The sequence below is a fragment of the Diplotaxodon limnothrissa genome, linkage group LG4 (assembly GCF_057381915.1).
Source record: "Diplotaxodon limnothrissa isolate DT_005_m linkage group LG4, D_limnothrissa_male_GT1.1, whole genome shotgun sequence".
NCBI classification, from domain to species: domain Eukaryota; kingdom Metazoa; phylum Chordata; class Actinopteri; order Cichliformes; family Cichlidae; genus Diplotaxodon; species Diplotaxodon limnothrissa.
In genome coordinates, this window is record NC_140599.1 from 14,488,290 (window position 1) to 14,506,635 (window position 18,346).

Consider the following 18,346-nt stretch of genomic DNA (forward strand, 5'->3'; position numbering starts at 1 on the left):
TAGATTTAATGGAAAAGATAACGGAATGTATGGATAATAAGAGGTATGCGCTCGGAGTTTTCTTAGATCTAAAGAAGGCGTTTGATACTGTTAATCATGAAATTCTATTAAAAAAACTGGAAAAGTACGGGTTTAGGGGAGTGGTTTTGGAATGGTTAAAAAGCTATGTAGGGAATAGGCAACAATATGTACAAATAAATGAATATAAATCTAATTTGATGGATATAGCTTGTGGAGTACCTCAAGGTTCAGTACTGGGTCCAAAAATGTTTATTATGTACTTAAATGATATCTGCAGAGTATCGGAGATTTTAAAGTTTGTAATATTTGCAGATGACACAAATATACTGTGTGCAGGTGGGGAATTGCCACAGGTTTTGGAAATGATCACACAGGAATTAACGATATTAAAGAAGTGGTTTGATATAAATAAATTATCATTGAATCTCGATAAAACCAAATTTATGTTGTTTGGAAACCAAAAGAAAAACATCGAAGTAGAAATATGTGTTGACAATGTATATTTAGAAAGAGTAAATGAAATAAAATTTCTTGGGGTGATCATTGACCACAAGCTCTGTTGGAAGCCACACATTACTTATGTTCGGGGGAAATTGGCACGGGGCATTGCCGTCCTGGGGAAAGCAAAGCATATGTTGGATCAGAAAGCACTGCACATTTTATACTGTGCTTTACTACTGCCATATATGAGCTACTGTGTAGAGGTCTGGGGAAACACATACAAAAGTAACACACAAACAATAACTATAATACAGAAAAGGGCCATTAGATTAATAAATAATGTAGGGTACAGGGACCATACAAATGCACTCTTTGTCAAAATGCAAGCTATTAAATTCCAAGACTTGGTGAAGCTTAAAACAGCGCAAATAATGTATAAAGTCAGAAATAAATTGCTTCCCAAAGAAATCTGTAAATTGTTCATAGAAAGAGAAGGTGGGTATAACTTAAGAGGGAAATGGAATTTAAAAATACAAAGTGCTAGAACAACTTTAAGAACTATGTCAATCTCAATTGCAGGAGTTAAATTATGGAACAGTCTAACAGAAGAAATAAAAGACAGTCAAAACATAAAACAGTTTAAAGTAAAATATAAAAACCTAATTTTAAATAAGTATAAGAATGAAGAAAACGGGGTTAACCCAGGACGGTAATGTTGCTGGTAACGGTGTTGCGGTTCTTTTTTGGTTGTTTTTTTGTTTTGTTTTGGTTTGTTGTTTTTCCATAACTTGTGTATCTGCAAATATACACATTCTGTATTTTTCATATGAAAGAAACTATACTGTGGTGGGGCTTGCTAATTTCTTGTTTTTGATTTATGTATGTTATGTTTTGTTTTACTTCATATGTTTCATATGTTGTTTGTTTAATTTAAGACAAAAAAAAAATTAAATGAATGAGAGGTAAAACTTGAGGGGGTAGGGACAAATAAGTAAATACTTCAGCCTACTCCTTTTCAAACAAATAATGGAATGATTTTGTAATGATTGTGAAGGCACATGTTTGAAATGTTTGAAATAAAAATGAACTGAACTGAACTGAACGTTAACGCCAGAAGAAGTATGGAACGCTGCATTTACTGAGTCTGCAAAAAAACTGATCTTTGGGATGGAGTTCAGTAACTGCAGCCTACTGTAGAGAACACTGGACGTGAAAAGTTTTGTTGAGTCAGACTTCCAAAGCTTTTTTCTTTTTAAGTTAATAGCATCCTAAACTTGTTTCATAACGGGGATCATTAGATTATTTAATCTAAGATTAATTAGACTATCTAGCCAACCATTCTCTTCCTCTCATCCTTATCAGGGTCAGGTGGGGGCTGGAGCCCAGCTACCATAGGGCGAGAGGTGGGGTACACCCTGGACAGGTCACCAATCTGATGCAAAGCCAATCAGACTAATTTAACTAAAGAAAAGTGGCATCACGCTGAAGCAGAAATGTGTAGACCCCACTGATAAATGGCAAAAGCCACACTCCCATGGTGATATCCAACATTATGGATTATTTAACCATCAATATCTTTGGAAATTTTTATTGTTTTGTATTTACAGCTGATCACCTTATCTGATCAGTATGCTTTCGTCTGAACTGGCCTAGTTGACAGAAATGTCTGTATTCCTGTTACGAGATGGTGATTCTTGGCTAAAGTCACAAGTATTTCCACATGTTATGTTTTTTCTTTATAACATGCTTTTACTCAGGCTTTTGTCTTTTTAGAAAAAACATTTTTGAGGTTGTGGTAATGCAAAAAAGTAATAATAACGTGATAATAATGTTGACAAGAGGCCTTCCTCAGGTCAAGGAGAACATGAAGGACAGTTTACAAAAACTGAATTCTGTAACAGCTTCTTTTGTTGGTGGTGTATTGGGCCAGTATGTCTCTAGTATTCAACCCCAACTTTTCTTTCCAGTGGATGCGTGCTCGTTGGACCTCGGACCCTTGCTACGCCTTTTATGGCGTTGACGGCTCTGACTGCTCCTTCCTTATCTACCTGAGTGAGGTGGAGTGGTTCTGCCCCCCACTGGCCTGGAGGAATCAGACCACTACACCTACCTTAAAGCCTCCCCCCAAGAGACAGGTAATATAATATTTTCACATCATTTCTTCCAATTGCTTCTGACCTTCTGGTAGCCGAACAATAATTTGGAACAGAGAGCAAAGTGACAGTGATTTAGGGGCTAAACATTCGCCCACTATGGCCCAGCCATGTACAAGAGCTAGAAGCTTTTCTGCAGAATAAAGGAGAATTCCTGTTGCTGAACTAAGGAATCTTGCTGGGTTGTTTTCACGGCTGTGCATTGATGAAGAAGAACTCAAGAGGGTGGGGGAGTGCAATGTTTTTAAAGTCGAAATTCTCACCGGCAGGTCAAAAAAGGGGCTGATGCTCCACTGAGGAAGTGCATGGTAATCTGCACTCGCATGAAACGCCACCTGTGGTGTCGATCTCAAAGTTATCATAAGCCTGAAATTGGCAAAAATATAAGAAAATATGTGAAATTGGCAAATAAAAAATAACGGTGTGAAATGGTGAGTGGTTCGTGCTTCGATGTTCGAGGATTCAGTGGCCATATTTGTTGATAAGTTCCCCGCGGAGGAGAATAAGCAGCTGTAAATTATCGCTTAAACGGTGCTAGGTGTCGCTCCCAGTTTTCACTGCTGTTTGCTTTCCTGCCTCATTTGATTTTTATTTTCAGCATCAACATGCGATGCGCTGAGCTTACAATCACTCTGCTAGGTCTACCCATCCGTTCGCCCCCATCCTCTCCCCCGTGTCTCTCCCCAGAGTAATGCACTGCCAGCATGATGGGCCCTGACGTGAAGTCTTTCTGCAGCTCTGCCTTCTGCTGTAATTGCCAGCCGGTACTCACTGGGAATACTCCCAATGCGTCCCTTCAGTGCTCTGCATCTTGTTTTGCTGTACACAAGTTGCTCTTGAGAGCAATAATCCACCTGTATTGAGAGAAGACGGTGCAGCGCTATGTATTTTTTTTCTTTTATAGTATATGTGTGTTAGAGAGAGACAGTTTGGGTTTGTGGTTATCAGCTTATTCGCTTCTAAATCCTTTCAGCTCTTCTATGCAGTCTCTCCTTCGATTAACGATCCCATACTGGTTATGCCTTATAATGCAGTGATTAGAGTGGGTGAAAGAGGAAAATCTGGGAATCTCGTGTGTCCTATCCAAGGAGTCTACCTCAGGCTAACGGTGGATAACAAGACACTGCACACTGTTTGTCACCTATAGATTTTAAACTACATTCAATGAAAACTGCTTTATTTGTTAAGAAAAAACAGCCATCATAACGTTTTTCTAATATCTCTCACCCGTTCATCTCAATACCAGCATAATCCCTATTTCCTGGTGTAAAATTCAGTAAGGAATTATTACAACAAAAGAATGAAATTAATTATTGGCTCATGAAAAGCCACATCTAATTTTCCTTCCATTTCTGATACCTTTCCTCTCCTGTCATCCAGGCTGTTTTTCAGTCTGACATCGGGGCTCTGATGGAGCAGGTGGGCACCGGGAAGGAATCTTTGAGCTTCATGAAGAGACGCATACGCAGGCTGGCAGCACAGTGGGCCTCTGCTGCTCGGCGGCTGGATGACAAGCTTCGCAACCACTGGAGAGAGCAAAAAAGGGTGAATATGAGAGATTTTCACACGCAAATGCTTCTGCGCACACTGGAGGAAAAGTGTGCGCAGAAGGAGAAGTAGTCCGTGATGCGGTTTCCTCTTTTCAAAGTGTTGTGACAGCAACATACAGCAGATGAGTGCTCTGAATAAAAGCGTTTATCTACAGTTTTTTCCCTCGTTATTTATTTTTTTTCCTGTCTTCTAAGTCTGGAAACGTATTCCTCAGTTTCTAATTTGATGTAAATCCATCTGGTTCGGCACTGAGGGGAAAAAAAACCTCTCAGCACAGAATGTTTCTACTCTAACAAACTTGCTCACACACCAGACCAAGTTACCAACAACCGTGACACTCAGATGAACTTTTATGTTCTTCTTAATCTTTGCTTGCTTGGTGTTAATTACACTATGCTGAGGTACAGACATGAACAGATGCTGACTCAGAGTAACTACTGAGAGGCTTTTGTGCACTTTCACCTCTGACAGCTGCATTTCCACCAAGTATCAAGAGATGTCCAGTGAAAAAGCACTGGCATGAGTGCATGGTGTATTTTGGCGAGAATTTAGATTGTACATTTGGGAATAAAAAGTAAATGTTCAATGCCTGTCGCAAAGATTGATGTTAATTATGGCATAAAACAACAATGTGTAATGCAGAACACCCACAAGATACAGCCATGGCAGATTTCCCCACCTCTAGACTTTTATCTGAATTGCTGTGGTGTTAGCTGTTTCACATCTTGATGACGCATTGATTAGCACTGTTGAAACTAGGGCTGGGTATCGTCACTGATTTCTAGAATCGATTCAATTCCGATTCACAAGGTCCCAAATCGATTCGATCCACGATTCGATTTAATTCGATTCGATTCGATTTAAATCTGGGAAATTTTGACAGTCAGAAGTATAATTCAGATCAGAACATTTACATATTTTTGTATCTATAAAAAGGAAGCTGACACTCGCAAGACTTTATCCAAGGTGTGAGCATCACAGCAGATGCCTTTGTATCAAAGTAGCTGAAGATAAAACACAGAAAAACATGAAGGTGATTTTCCTGGCCTGGGATTTTATAAAAATATTCTGCAGTACATCAAAAACGAAAGAAAACCATTAATTAATCAACATTACCTCTGACGTTACAGCGGTTTTATTAGAGACATGGCTAAGCATTTTGCATTTTGAATAATATTAAAAAGTTTAAATTTGTTCAGTATTGAACAGCAGAAATGAGGCTTTCTTTTCGGAAGAATGTAAAAGGGAAAAAAACAGCGGCCGACAGCGCTGTAAACAACAGTAGACTTGTGCGTAACAAGCAAGCGAATAATGAAGAAAGCGAAACTGTTCGAGAGAGAGAGAGGGCCCCCCCCCTCTCTCTCTCTCGAACAGTTTCGGGGGAGAGAGGGAGAGAGAGAGAGAGCTGCGCATCGCAATGGAAGCAAAACAGTAAAAGAGTGAATTCATGACGATGTTTATGTGAAGCGTTTGGATCTTCTTTTGCTGCTGGTTCGGTCAATATTGTTTGGAGAGAGATCAAACTAACAGCTTTAGAATCAGCGCATAAAGGGCGTGAACACAAAGCGCGGACCCGGATCAGCGAGCTGTCGGCTTTCAGCCCCGACTGTGAGAAAGGCGACATCTAACTGATTCTGATCCGCGGGTCGCGCTGTGTGTTTAAGTCTATGTGCAGAATCCCTGTACCTGCTCTCATTTACTGTTTGGTGGTTCTTGAAATTTTGTGAGATGTCACCAGAGATTCTGGCATTTCGGACAAAATAAATTTATATTAAAAAATCGATTCAGGATTTTAATGAATCGATTTTACGTTATCCAAGCCAGAATCGATTTTAATCGATGAATCGATTATAAAAACCCACCCCTAGTTGAAACTTCTGTTGCTGCCTCTGGGGTGCCAGCAGTCTGCTTTGCCTTAGGCTGCTCATATGTTTTTGGTTCAGAACACAGGAGTTAAAAAACCCACCAAAACAAAAACCCCACTGTTTTTAACCACTACAACCAGGGGCTGAAAATTCACTGTAGCCTAAGGCAAAAGCACACTTTTTGAAATATCAGCTGTTTGTTCTGTTCTTAATTGTTTTAATTGATTGAATTTTGTCTGATGCCAATCTGACCACAAAAATAGTAAAGTAATGCCAATTCCATACCATAATCTGTATAAAGATTGGACTGCATACAGAATAAATCAAGCCTTAAAACTACTTTTTCTCCAGATGCCACCAGATGGCAATAGCTTTGGTTGCAACAAGTCTTGCATCCCATAGCAGTCACACTTTTCTACTGAGTGTAAGAACTCATTTTGTTTTATATTGAACAAAAATTTCAGTCCTTTTTCAGAAATCTTGAGGCCTTTACACACTGGCTCCGTAAAATCTGTAAAAATCTGTGCAAATATTTTGTGAGTTAAAAATATTTTTCGGACTCAAACATGAAATTCTCCCTGCTGTCGGCTTCTCGTGAGAATCGGATGAACCCAGAATCCCAGTTTCTTCCTTTTCTTGTTTAGAAACATCATGACCAGTTCATCATTGCTTGATGCCAACTTAATTTTTTTGTCCATAGTGCATATTTTGAGGACGTATTTTCCGCAAAAATGCAAGTGTGTTGAGTTTGGATCTGAAAAATCTAAACTTTTTTGCAAAGGGCCTGAATTTAATGGTCTTTAGTGATACTGTGTTTCAAAATAGAGGATTATCTGTGGTATAGCTAATAACTATAGTCTCATCTCGAGGCTACAGGACTTTAGAAACCTGCGGGTGACATCACAGTAGCTATGTCCATCTTATCCAACTGCTGCTTTTGCAAAGTCTCAGTTTTGGCCCATTTTGTATTTTGGAGCAAGGGGTGACAGTGTTTAGATGAAAGTGTACTGCTAAATTCTCTCCTATTAAGTAAAGCTTGGTTAGAAAGGTACTTGCATAGATTGTAGGGGTGCATTACACAGATCTATTCTAACTAGTGCTAAGTGGTATTCTAATGAAATAACTTCTCTCACCAAAAATAGACCATGGCCTTCTTGCACAGGCTCTAAGGAAACATGGCTGAAACAATGACATCATCTCCCTGGTCAAAACTGGTCAGTGAATCGTAAACAGACCGATACTGACATTGTTTCCACATGGAACAGAGGTCCAGTCACATCTTATTATTGTAATGAAGTAATTAAATGTCTGAACTAATTTGGTTTGAACATAAATATAGTCATATGTGATTATAGCCATACAATTACACATCCTCTCCATGTACCGTATGGTAAGTTATTTGCCATGCATGTTTGTGTGGAGCATCTTATTAAGAAGCTACAGTGTCATTATATGTGCCTTGCTTCTCATTATGATGCTACTGTAGTCCAGATCTCAGTTTCATAAGCTATTTTTACTGAGATGGATGTAGGCCGTTCTCCCAAGACTGAAAGAAATTCAGAATTGCTGAATTCTGTCTTTTGTAAATGAACTCACATTATCTTGGCATTATGTTATGTGTGTGTATTTGTGTTGCTCTCATCAGCCAGTTTTCAACTGAATAAATCAAATTTCTCTCTATTAATAGGATTCCGCTCTTTCCAAATGCCAGCTTCTTTTTCCCCCACTGGGAAAAGAGAGCTTTGTTTACTGTAATGGTCTGCGTGACAGTAATAGTTACTGTCCATTAACCAGACCCTGCAAGCTTGGCTTCCTTTGCTGAAACACTGAGAGCTGTTGAGCAAACAGAAATGCACTGATTTGTGTGAAAGAGAGATCTTTATAGAGTGTATCGGGCCAGCGTGTCCAGTTTTCTGATGCCTTTACTGTTTCACTGTACTCTGAGCTTTTAGTGTTTGAGTGAAAAACTTGTCCTCACCTCCTACTTTATCGTTCAGTAGGTATGACTCGGCATTCATGTGATACTTTAGTAAGTCATGAGTAACTGCTGGTGAGTCTTTTGTGTTTGTTTAAAGTCTAACTAGAAGCAAAAATCTTGATTTAAATAGAAAGGGTAAGGAAATGCATGCATTGCAATTGCATGCTCTTTTAGGTTGTGGGAACTGAAATCTATTCTGAGTCATTCTTTGACAAGCAGTTAGAAATCGTGTCTGATATTTTTGGTTTGTTGATTGAATTAATCTGTTCAAATACAATTAATCTGCCTCTGAGTGGACTGGACACAGAATCATCTTCAGATAAAACAATAACATCAGCATCCTGTCAGAACAGATGGTCACACTGGACTAGAGGCTATGTATGTATGTGTGTATGTATGTGTGTTTTTACAACTTCAACCTAAAGTGCTCTATCTATGCAAGATAGCATGGGTGCACGTGTGTGTATATACGTATATGTACGTGTGTGTGAATAGAATAGAATTCAACTTTATTGTCATTGCACATGCACAGGTACAGGGCAACGAAATGCAGTTTGCATCCATCCAGAAGTGCTTTAGTGATATAGATATATTACAATATATATTAGCAATAATATAGATATGTGAGTATATTACAGAAATGGGTCTATTATGGTATGTTATAATGTACACGGTATGAAGTATGTTGTGAATATTCTATAACTATAAGTATGTACAGGCTGTAGTGAGTACAAGCTATGTACAGGATATGAACAGGATATAAATATGAAAAACTATACAGAATATGAAATAAATAACTTTACAGAATCTGGGATATACAGCTATACAGAAATGGGAACTATGCAAGTTGTAAACAGTTGTAGGATTAAAAATTATCGAATGTACAGAATGATTATTTACACAGAGCTATACAGTAGTGCAGTTAAGATAAGTGAGGGTGTAGATAGTTTCTACAGAGGCTATATAAAGTGCTAGTGGTTGTGAGTGGTGGTTCAGTCCATGTTATTATTGTGTTTGAGGGTACAGTTGTCCATTGTGGGTGTGTGTATGTTCAGTCCATGAGTTTAACGTGGGTCAGATGTCAGGAGGCAGAGTTCAGGAGTCTGACAGCTGTGGGGAAGAAGCTGTTCCGGTACCTGGTGGTCTTAGTCCGGAGGCTCCTGTGGCGCCTCCCAGAGGGCAGGAGGGTGAAGAGTCCATGTGATGGGTGACTGGGGTCTTTGATGATTTTCCCAGCCCTTTTCAGACACCGCTTCCTGTAGATGTCTTTTATGGCAGGAAGTGGTGCTCCGGCGATGCGCTGGGCAGTTTTCACGACCCTCTGCAACGCCTTCCAGTCCGAGGCAGAGCAGTTCCCGTACCAGACTGTTATACAGTTGGTCAGGATGCTCTCGATGGTGCAGCGATAGAAGTTCACCAGGATGTCTGAGGACAGGTGGTTCTTCCTCAGAGTCCTCAAGAAGAAGAGGCGCTGGTGAGCCTTCTTGACCAGCTTGGAGCAGTTGGTCGTCCAGGTGAGATCCTCGGAGATGTGGACTCCCAGGAACTTGAAGCTGCTCACACGCTCCACAGCCGTCCCCTTAATGTGGATGGGTGGATGTGGGTCAGCATTCCTCCTGTAGTCCACGATGAGCTCCTTGGTCTTCTCGGTGTTAAGCAGCAGGTTGTTTCTGTCGCACCACTCAGCCAGACGATCCACCTCCTCCCTGTAGGCGGCCTCATCGTTGTCACTGATGAGGCCAATCACCTCATCTGCAAACTTAATGATGGTGTTGGAACCATCAGCAGGTCTGCAGTCGTGGGTGAAGAGGGAGTAGAGGAAAGGGCTCATCACACAGCCTTGTGGTACACCGGTGTTCATTGTGATGGTAGATGAGCAGCGGTTATCCAGCCGGACATGTTGGGGGCGGTTGGTCAGGAAGTCCAGTAACCATTTGCAGATGAGGGAACTGATACCCAGGTCTGTCAGTTTCCTGATGAGTTGTGAGGGGTGGATTGTATTGAACGCTGAACTGAAGTCTATAAACAGCATTCTGGCGTAGGTGTTGTTGTTGTCCAGGTGTGAGAGGACAGAGTGCAGTGCGATGGAGACTGCATCCTCTGTGCTCCTGTTCTGGCGGTATGCGAATTGGTGGGGGTCCAGGGTGGGGGGGAGACAGGATTTGAAGTGTGCTAGGACCAGTCGCTCTAAGCACTTAGTGATGATGGGGGTGAGTGCTACTGGGCGGTAATCATTGAGGCAAGATGGGTTGGAGTTTTTGGGTATCGGGACGATGGAGGTGGATTTGAAGCAGGCCGGTACCACAGCGTGGGCCAAGGACAGATTGAATATGTCTGTGAGCACTCCTGCAAGCTCCCCAGAACACGCTCTGAGAACACGCCCGGGGATGCCATCAGGGCCTGCAGCCTTGTGGACATTGATCCTGCTCAGCACCGCTCCTACATCGGTGGGGGAGAGAGTCATAGGTTGGTGGTCTGGCGTCACGTCTGCTTTGGTTGTGGTTGTGGGGTTCCCTCGCTCAAAACGAGCATAAAAGTTGTTGAGCTCGTTGAGGAAGGAGACATCAGAGGATGCGGGGGAGGGTTTGGTGGTCCTGTAGTCTGTGATGGTCTGGAGTCCTTGCCACATGCGTCGGGGGTTGGAGTTGGAGAAGTGTTCTTCTACCTTCTTTTTGTAATGGTGTTTGGCTTTTTTGATGCCCTTCTTTAGATTAGCCCTGGCTGTACTGTAGGCGTGTGCATCTCCTGACCTAAAGGCAGTGTTGCGGGCCTTCAGGAGGAGACGAACATCCCGGTTCATCCACACGTACGTGTGTGTGTATATACGTATATACACACGTACGTGCGCGTGTGTATACGCACGTGCGTATATACTTTCACTCTCACATAGTTTTATTTTAATTTCTATATTTAGATATTTTTATTCTCATGTTTACACATATTTAACACACACATTGCAGTATTGTGCTCTCTTATGTACATTAAAATACATGTATATTTACAATTTTCACTCTAACATACATGCGTTTTCATTTATGCATTCCTACATTTTGCTCTCATTTACATGCATTCAATATGCATTTAATCTCACAAATAATATATGTATGTAAGAAGAGAATGCATACATGTCTGAAGAAAATATATGTATGCAAGAGAATAATGTATGTGAATGAAAGAGTATAGTGGAAACGGAAGGAGTTTAATGGAAACGGAAGGCTGGGTGTCTGTACCGCTGTGATTGGCTGAGAAGCACGCGCGGGTCACTTTCAAGTGTCTGACAGCATGGAGGCGGGAGAAGAAACTGGAGTTCTTCAGGAAGCTATCGGGGTGTTAAGAAATATTTTATCATCTCCTGAAACGGTCACATCATTGTCCTCGTCACTTGATCGAGATGGGACTCAACTGCACCCAGTGTTACCCACAGCACGGTGGAAAGTGAGATGAGGGAACTTTTTAGACCAGCTAACACCTGGGTAGCTTCAACAAGCCAAGTAGCTACACGGAGTTCGACTTGATTTAGATATCAGGGTTGTATAAATCATTCCCCCAAACTATCAAAACATTTTAGCAAGCTTATATCATTATCTAAAGGGAGGGTGTCATGATGGTGCATTGCCCCCTCACAGGAAGTATGGTCTGCTTTCAAACCTGCTGGCCAGCTGGGGACTTGCTGTGTGGACTTTGCATGTCGTGTTTGTGTTTGTACAAGTTCCCTCTGGGTATTCCAGCTTCCTCCCACAGTCCAGTTCAGTTAATTCAGTTCAAGATTTGCCATGAGTGTGATTGACTGTGTTTCTGTCTTAGCCTTCTGATAGACTAGTGATATGTCCAGGGTGTACCCCATGTCTCTCCCACAGTCAGCTAGGATAGGCTCCAGCCCTCCTGCAACCCTGACTTGGATAAATCAGGAAAAACAAACAGACTGATAGCTTTTTCTAGATAAACTTTAACTTTACAGTTTTATCAGTTTAATCCAATAAAAAAACCTCCAGAGTAAAGTTTTAAATCTAATTTTTTTTTAACTTACACGTTATACATTTACCACCATCATCACTATTATGGAAAATTCCCACAAATTTCAATTCAGAAGTGAAAATGCTTTGCTGTTTCTTCTGGATGCTCGGTAAGAGATCAGCAGCCCGATCACAGTGTTTGTGCCCACACGCTGTTTTTGATCACTTCTGAATGTGATGCTTCAGTCTAGACCAAACCATTCCTGTCTTCAAAAGCATTATAATAAGTGAAGCCCTGTCTATTAAAAAAAAATAAAAGGATTTATAATATTTTTTCAAAGGATCCATTCTTCTTTCTGTTATTGTTGAACATATGCTGATAATCACTATGTCCTGTTTACGTACTTGGTTATTTTATTCTTTCAATGTTTGTGCAAATTATAAAATTAACCCCCCCTACACCACCCACCCGCCCTTACACCAAACTGAGATCTTTTGTTTGTTTGTTTTTTTTTATTCCCTACCACAATTCGCACTGTTGTTGCGGCAGTGATTTCACATCTGATATGTGTGGCTCATATGTGGGCACAGCTCTGCATGCTAAACAGTTTCAAGGCTCAAGCTGTTTTGTGTTAGCAGTGTAGGAGACAATAAAGGAATCTGCGAACTGAAACAAAGCAATGCTTGCAATGTTTAAATTTACTTAGCTAGCATATGTGTGATCTATTGTGAATCTTTTTTTTAAAAAAAAAAAGGTTTTTCAAAACACGTGTGATGGAGAAATAAAAAAAAAAAAAAGAAAAGTATATGCTGCCATCTGTTGAAAATATTTAATAGCCTGTGAAAGCTATGCTTCCTGGTAAACAGTTTTAAAAGTCGTGCATCGTTGTGCATATTAATTATCCTCGCACAGGTCAGTTTTTCTCTCGGCTTCATGCAGAGTTGAATGAATTGGTTCCCTAGTGTGGAAACGCAGCCAGCCTGCTTTTTCTTTCCTTTTTTCCTCATTCATTACATATTCAGTATTTAAAATGTAACCTCACTGATCCATGCCTAATATCTGGATACATTTATATGTGAAATTTTAAAATACCTAGGAAAATTGCTCTCACAATTGCTTTCAGTTATTCCCCATGCAGTGCTGGAGATTGTCTGAATAGCAAAAGTTGAAATTGATGGGGGCAAAAAAAAAATCTCCAGTTCCCTACTGTAACAGAACTGAAACACTGCACGCATTGCATTAAAAAAACATTGTGCTGTGATGCACTCAACTCCATTCCTCTCTTGCCTTGACTCTTCTCCTCTACCTTCTGCATTCAGATTCTCGTCCACGTGGGTTTTCTGACAGAGGAGTCTGGGGATGTCTTCAGTCCCAAGGTGCTGAAGGGAGGTCCTTTAGGTGAGATGGTGCAATGGGCCGACATTCTCACAGCCCTCCACGTGCTGGGACACAACCTCAAGATCTCGTTTTCTCTCAAGGAGCTGCATGGGTAAGCTAATATAAACCTTGCATTTAACACACAGTTAAAATCTTATGTGAGGGTATCTGTGCGGGAGTCATCTGCTCTTTCGTAAAAGCAACAAAACAACAAAAAAAGTGAATGAAAATGCTTTGTTGTTCATTCTAGATGCTCTGTGAGCCATCGGCAGCCCGATCCCAGTGCTGTTGCCTACACACTGTTTTCGATCACCTTTGGCCACACACAGATAAGCTATCTCCTCCTGCTGCAGAGTGCTGTTTCAGCCTGAGGGCTTGACAGCATCTCTACAGCTTGTGCACCTCCTTCCTGGCGCAGCTCACTGACTCCTGAGTGATAACGGGCTCGTCACTCGCTGCACAGACATAAGGGCCTATGACAGAGGACATACAGACGTGTACACACAGCGTGTCTCGCAGTCAGGCTGGTGAACTGGTTTTATCTAAAAGCAACACTATTGGTTGCCACGGCGATGAGGTGTAGTATGGAGAGTTCAGAAAGCAGACATGTCCAGTCCTGCCTGCTTGAACATTTACTCAGTGGCGTGGTGTTTTGGAGCTGCCCGGGCTTCACAGTGGCTGCTCAGGAAAATGACTGAACAAGTCTGGATTTGCTATTACTACTTCTTCTTCTTCTTCTTCTTTTTTTGGTGTGTGTTAACAGTGCTGTGGCTTGATGCCAGAGCAGACAGCCTGATGATGATATGCACTGGTTATCGAGCCATTGTTGTATGGAAGAGGCAACAGCACTGATGAGTTAGTGCAGCCCTTTCATCATAAATTTCAGGCTGTGAAGAAAAGCCACTTTGAAAATACTAGGGAGATCAGTGAGGTGGGAAAGCCGCTGTGGGAATGCGTCTGTTTTCCATGCCATTATTTACCCCACTAATTGGTGTCATGGCAGCTTGAATCACCGCAGTCTCGTCTCCATTGGGAACAGCATCAGAAATGTTTTGAAAATTGCATGAGTCCTGCAAGAGACTCACAAAGAGACATTAGCAAGGGTTATGGACGATTCTTTCAAGCAGCTCATATTTTGTGCGTCCAGTGTGTGCTTATATTTGAGTTTCTTTCTTCTTCTTTTTTTAACTTACCATTTCAGTAATCAGCAAATGAAATGGTCAGTCATTGAGAAAAGATAATGGAGAACTGAAATTAGCGCTTCTTGGACGCAACTCCCCAAAATATGGCAATTTTTAGATCTCCCTCTCCATTTCCACAGCCTTTAAAATTTGGCCATGACAGACGCCGAACATCCATCAATCCCTTTCTGTGACGATTAATGAACAGAAAAGGAGAACATTTCTCTCCATCCCGTACTTTTACTCTCCCACACGCTATTAAATTGACAGATCGTTATGTGGGTTGCGCTCCCACAGATTCCCTCAGGCATGGATCTATTTACATTTCCTACTCTCCTCTTTTCCACCCAAAGAGCTTAATATCACTGCATGGCCTGCTGTGGTGCTTATGTGGACAGGCCTGTTGCATATGTTCAGCACTCTCTCTGATAGGCTTATTAGCCATATTGGGAATTCAGTTACAGTGGGAAGCCCGCTTTTGGTTTGTATCACACAGCTGATTAGCAACATCCGTGCTCTCTGGTGGCTTCATTGTGTGGCGACTTTGGCTGGCATCTTCCATTTACTGGCCTGCTCAGACAAATCAATTATCCTCCCATGGTACATTTTTAGGCAGACGCTTGTTTACTTTCCCTGCAGGTGCTCCATTGTGGTCTTTTTCTTTTGTGCTGAAAGATGCACTGATCACTCCTTCTTAAGAGTAGATGCTGAATTAATAAATATATATAAACTGTAATTATTCTATCTTTTTTATCTGTTGTTTTTTATTATTGACTACCTGGAAATTATAACTTTGAAAACCTGCTTCTGTCTCTTAATGTTTATCCAAGAAGATGGGGGAACAACAGATGGCACAGGCATTCATAATTATCATCTAGACTTTGTTAGGTGGCAGGGGTGCGTATCATCCTAATGATATTTTTACCTAGGTCTCTTGGCAGTACAAGAAAGCCTTTTCCAGTGTGGCACCATCAGCACTTCCTGTTAGTGTGACTGAAACATCTCAAATATCAGATGGTTTGTGTGAACTTTTGTGCCTATCCTTTCACAGCTTTGACAGTCACACTTTTCATGTGTAGTTTTGAGTCAACGTTAGCAGGTTGCTTTTAGTGCTAATTGGTAAATTTTCAAAGCAATTTTGTCACCATCAGAATGTTAGCATGCTAATGTTAGCATTTAGCTAACATTAGCTAATGTTAACTGGTGATACTTTAGCTAATGTTAGCTACAGTATCACCAGCTAACATTAGCCCTTTAACCAATTTAGAAACATCTGTTAGCCTAGCATGCTAGTCTTTCGAAGGAAGTTGGAGTAGCCACAGAGTACACAAACACACATGTATACAAAGACATAAGAGAAAGTTTGGCAGTATAAGGAGTCAGTTTTAAGATAAGATCTAAAGCAGTGGTCCCCAACCGCGGGCCTCGGACCGGTACCGGTCCGTGATTCATTTGGTACTGGGCCGCGAGAGTTGAGTGTGAAATGTATGGTTTTCAGGGTTTTTATTGGTTTTCAGTTATTTTGTTATCGTTTTTATCGTTAACTTGGTTTTCCTGGGTCTTTTCAGGTGTGTTATGAATAAATCTTCTTTTTTTCGGTACCGGTACTAGTTTTATTTTGTTGTGTTTATCCGCGACACCTTAAAGGCCGGTCCGTGAAAATATTGTCGGGCATAAACCGGTCCGTGGCGCAAAAAAAGGTTGGAGACCACTGACCTAAAGCACCTTGGGTAAACTTAAATATGCTACAGGCTACAAATAAAAGGTCCTGTTTTTCTCAGTGGGCATGTTTGAGGTATGTATTTTTTTATTTCCAAAAAATAATTTAGCATGCCTAAGTGAGCTCAACAGTATCAGTCTGATACCGATAGCAACACTGGTATCAATACTATTGATACTTGGCTCCATACTCCCATTTCTACTACAGACTTCACGGGTCAACCACACAAACACAAATATCTGCTAATTAGGATGCAAAAACTAATAATAATGTCGGCTGTTAGCACAATTAAACACAAAGCAAGCCTTATCAGATGGTGGCATTAAAAATGCTCTAAAAGGCAACATCAAAAAAGGTTATCTCGTCCAGTTCAGCAGAGAGATAGCAGTTTAGTCTGCACCCAAAGCACATTGAGGTAAAAACAGTTCACATGATAGAAATGAAATACATATTGAACTTTACTCATTTCTTTATTGTAAATGCAGAATCACATGCTGGAAGTGGTGAAATATAAAAATGTGGAGATTAATTCAAGACATGAGCCTTGATGCAGGAGGTTGTCTCATGAAAAGATGAGCAAAAGGCATATCCATTTAAAAGGAGACAACTATTACTAAAAGAACAAGAGAAGAAATGCAGTCTCTGTCACTCTTCCTCCCCGGATTTGCTCTAATTGAGGTGGAGGCTGAAGTGGCCTTGACATGATTTCTGTCTGTAACATCGGCGCTTGTCATGCACAGAGGGGAGGGCCCTACAGTAGCTTGGAAAGGCGCAAAGACAGCTGTCTCTTCTGCTTGGGGATCTCCCCTCATCTCCTCCCAGAGCGACACAGGTAATTAGCCTGCAACAGAGCATGGTGTCTAGGCACCTGAGGAGCTAGGAAACACAGGAGGGAAAGGGGGGGAAAAAAAACAGGGGAAACAACTACACACTCAGGTATAGAAATTTCTGTCAGCAGAGTGGAGAGGTAATGTAAGCAGACAAAGCAGTGTTGTCATCCAGAGATAATCTGAAGAAAACCAATATTTCAGTGTGCTTTTTCAAAGAGACTCCCTGTCCTCCACCCACAGGATATACACCTCAGCTACAGCTACTGCCACACATCTCCTGTGACGATTCCCGACACACTCTCTGTCCATCTCTTTCTGAAACAGTGTTGTTTGTTTGTTTTCTCAGGCTCCCCTGCTTATGCCAAGCATAGCCATTTCTAGATCAATTATGTCTAATCTGGATCTGTAGTGCACTTGACAGAGCCCATTAACACAACCGCCAGGTAATTTCACCCTGTTCCTGGCTGCAAACATGAAGACGTGTCTGAATTGTGTGATTGCTAACCCTTTGAAATTATTTAACAAATGTCAAATTCAGGGTCAAATGTGTCTGTAATCCAGCAGCCTACCCCGAAAACGCGAATTAATGGCAGACGTGAGCGGGCATTCAGAAGTGTAAAATAAGAAAGTTGAAATCAAAGCGTTTTCGTCTCCGAAGCTCCGGCAAAGACCCCCTCCTCCTGTTACACTGCAGTCTCAGGTTGTGCCTCTCCATAAGTGCTGATGCACTCTCACCCAGCAGCTTTCTGATTGATGTTTCTATGGTTTAGGATCAAAGGCAATACAGCAGTATTGTTAAAAATAGCCCGAGTAGACATCAGTGAGATAGCATCATAATGATTTGTCTTCGGTACAGGAAGGGAAATTAAAATAGCTCTTTTCCCCCCCTCAATGTCTGGCAACCATAGTGAGATATTTCTTCATTTAGATTATGACAGAACCTTCAGGTTTTTAAGGTTCCCGTTTTGGTTTTGGGGGGTTTTCATGCATTTCTGCTTACAAAAGCTATGGCTGAAGTTTGTCCCAAACTCTTTGGGGCTTAAAGGTGAACTGCTTATAATTTGGCCTAGTCATTTCACACGGCACATTTTTGGTCATAACTAAATGTATATGATATTTGAACTTATATCTTATGCAGCGATTGTCAAACATAAGGCCCGTGGGTCAGAATCGGCCTGCCAAAGACTCCAATCTGGCCCACTGGAAATTGTGAAGGATGGCATCGATTTGTGACTTCTAAATGTATTTTCATAAGTGTTACAGCTTGTCCTCCTG

General features: G+C 41.2%; 1 protein-coding gene across 5 annotated transcripts in view; it reads left to right on the top strand.

The window, feature by feature from the left end:
* The window catches only part of mgat5b (alpha-1,6-mannosylglycoprotein 6-beta-N-acetylglucosaminyltransferase B), a 77,347-nt gene that overhangs the window by 25,292 nt on the left and 33,709 nt on the right, over positions 1 to 18,346 (top strand). For all 5 annotated transcript variants that reach the window (XM_085352245.1, XM_085352243.1, XM_085352242.1 and 2 more), the window contains 3 exons: positions 2,430 to 2,597; positions 3,996 to 4,160; positions 13,283 to 13,452. In XM_085352245.1, coding sequence (XP_085208371.1) covers positions 2,430 to 2,597; positions 3,996 to 4,160; positions 13,283 to 13,452 — 503 coding nt within the window. The remainder of the gene's footprint in view (positions 1 to 2,429; positions 2,598 to 3,995; positions 4,161 to 13,282; positions 13,453 to 18,346) is intronic.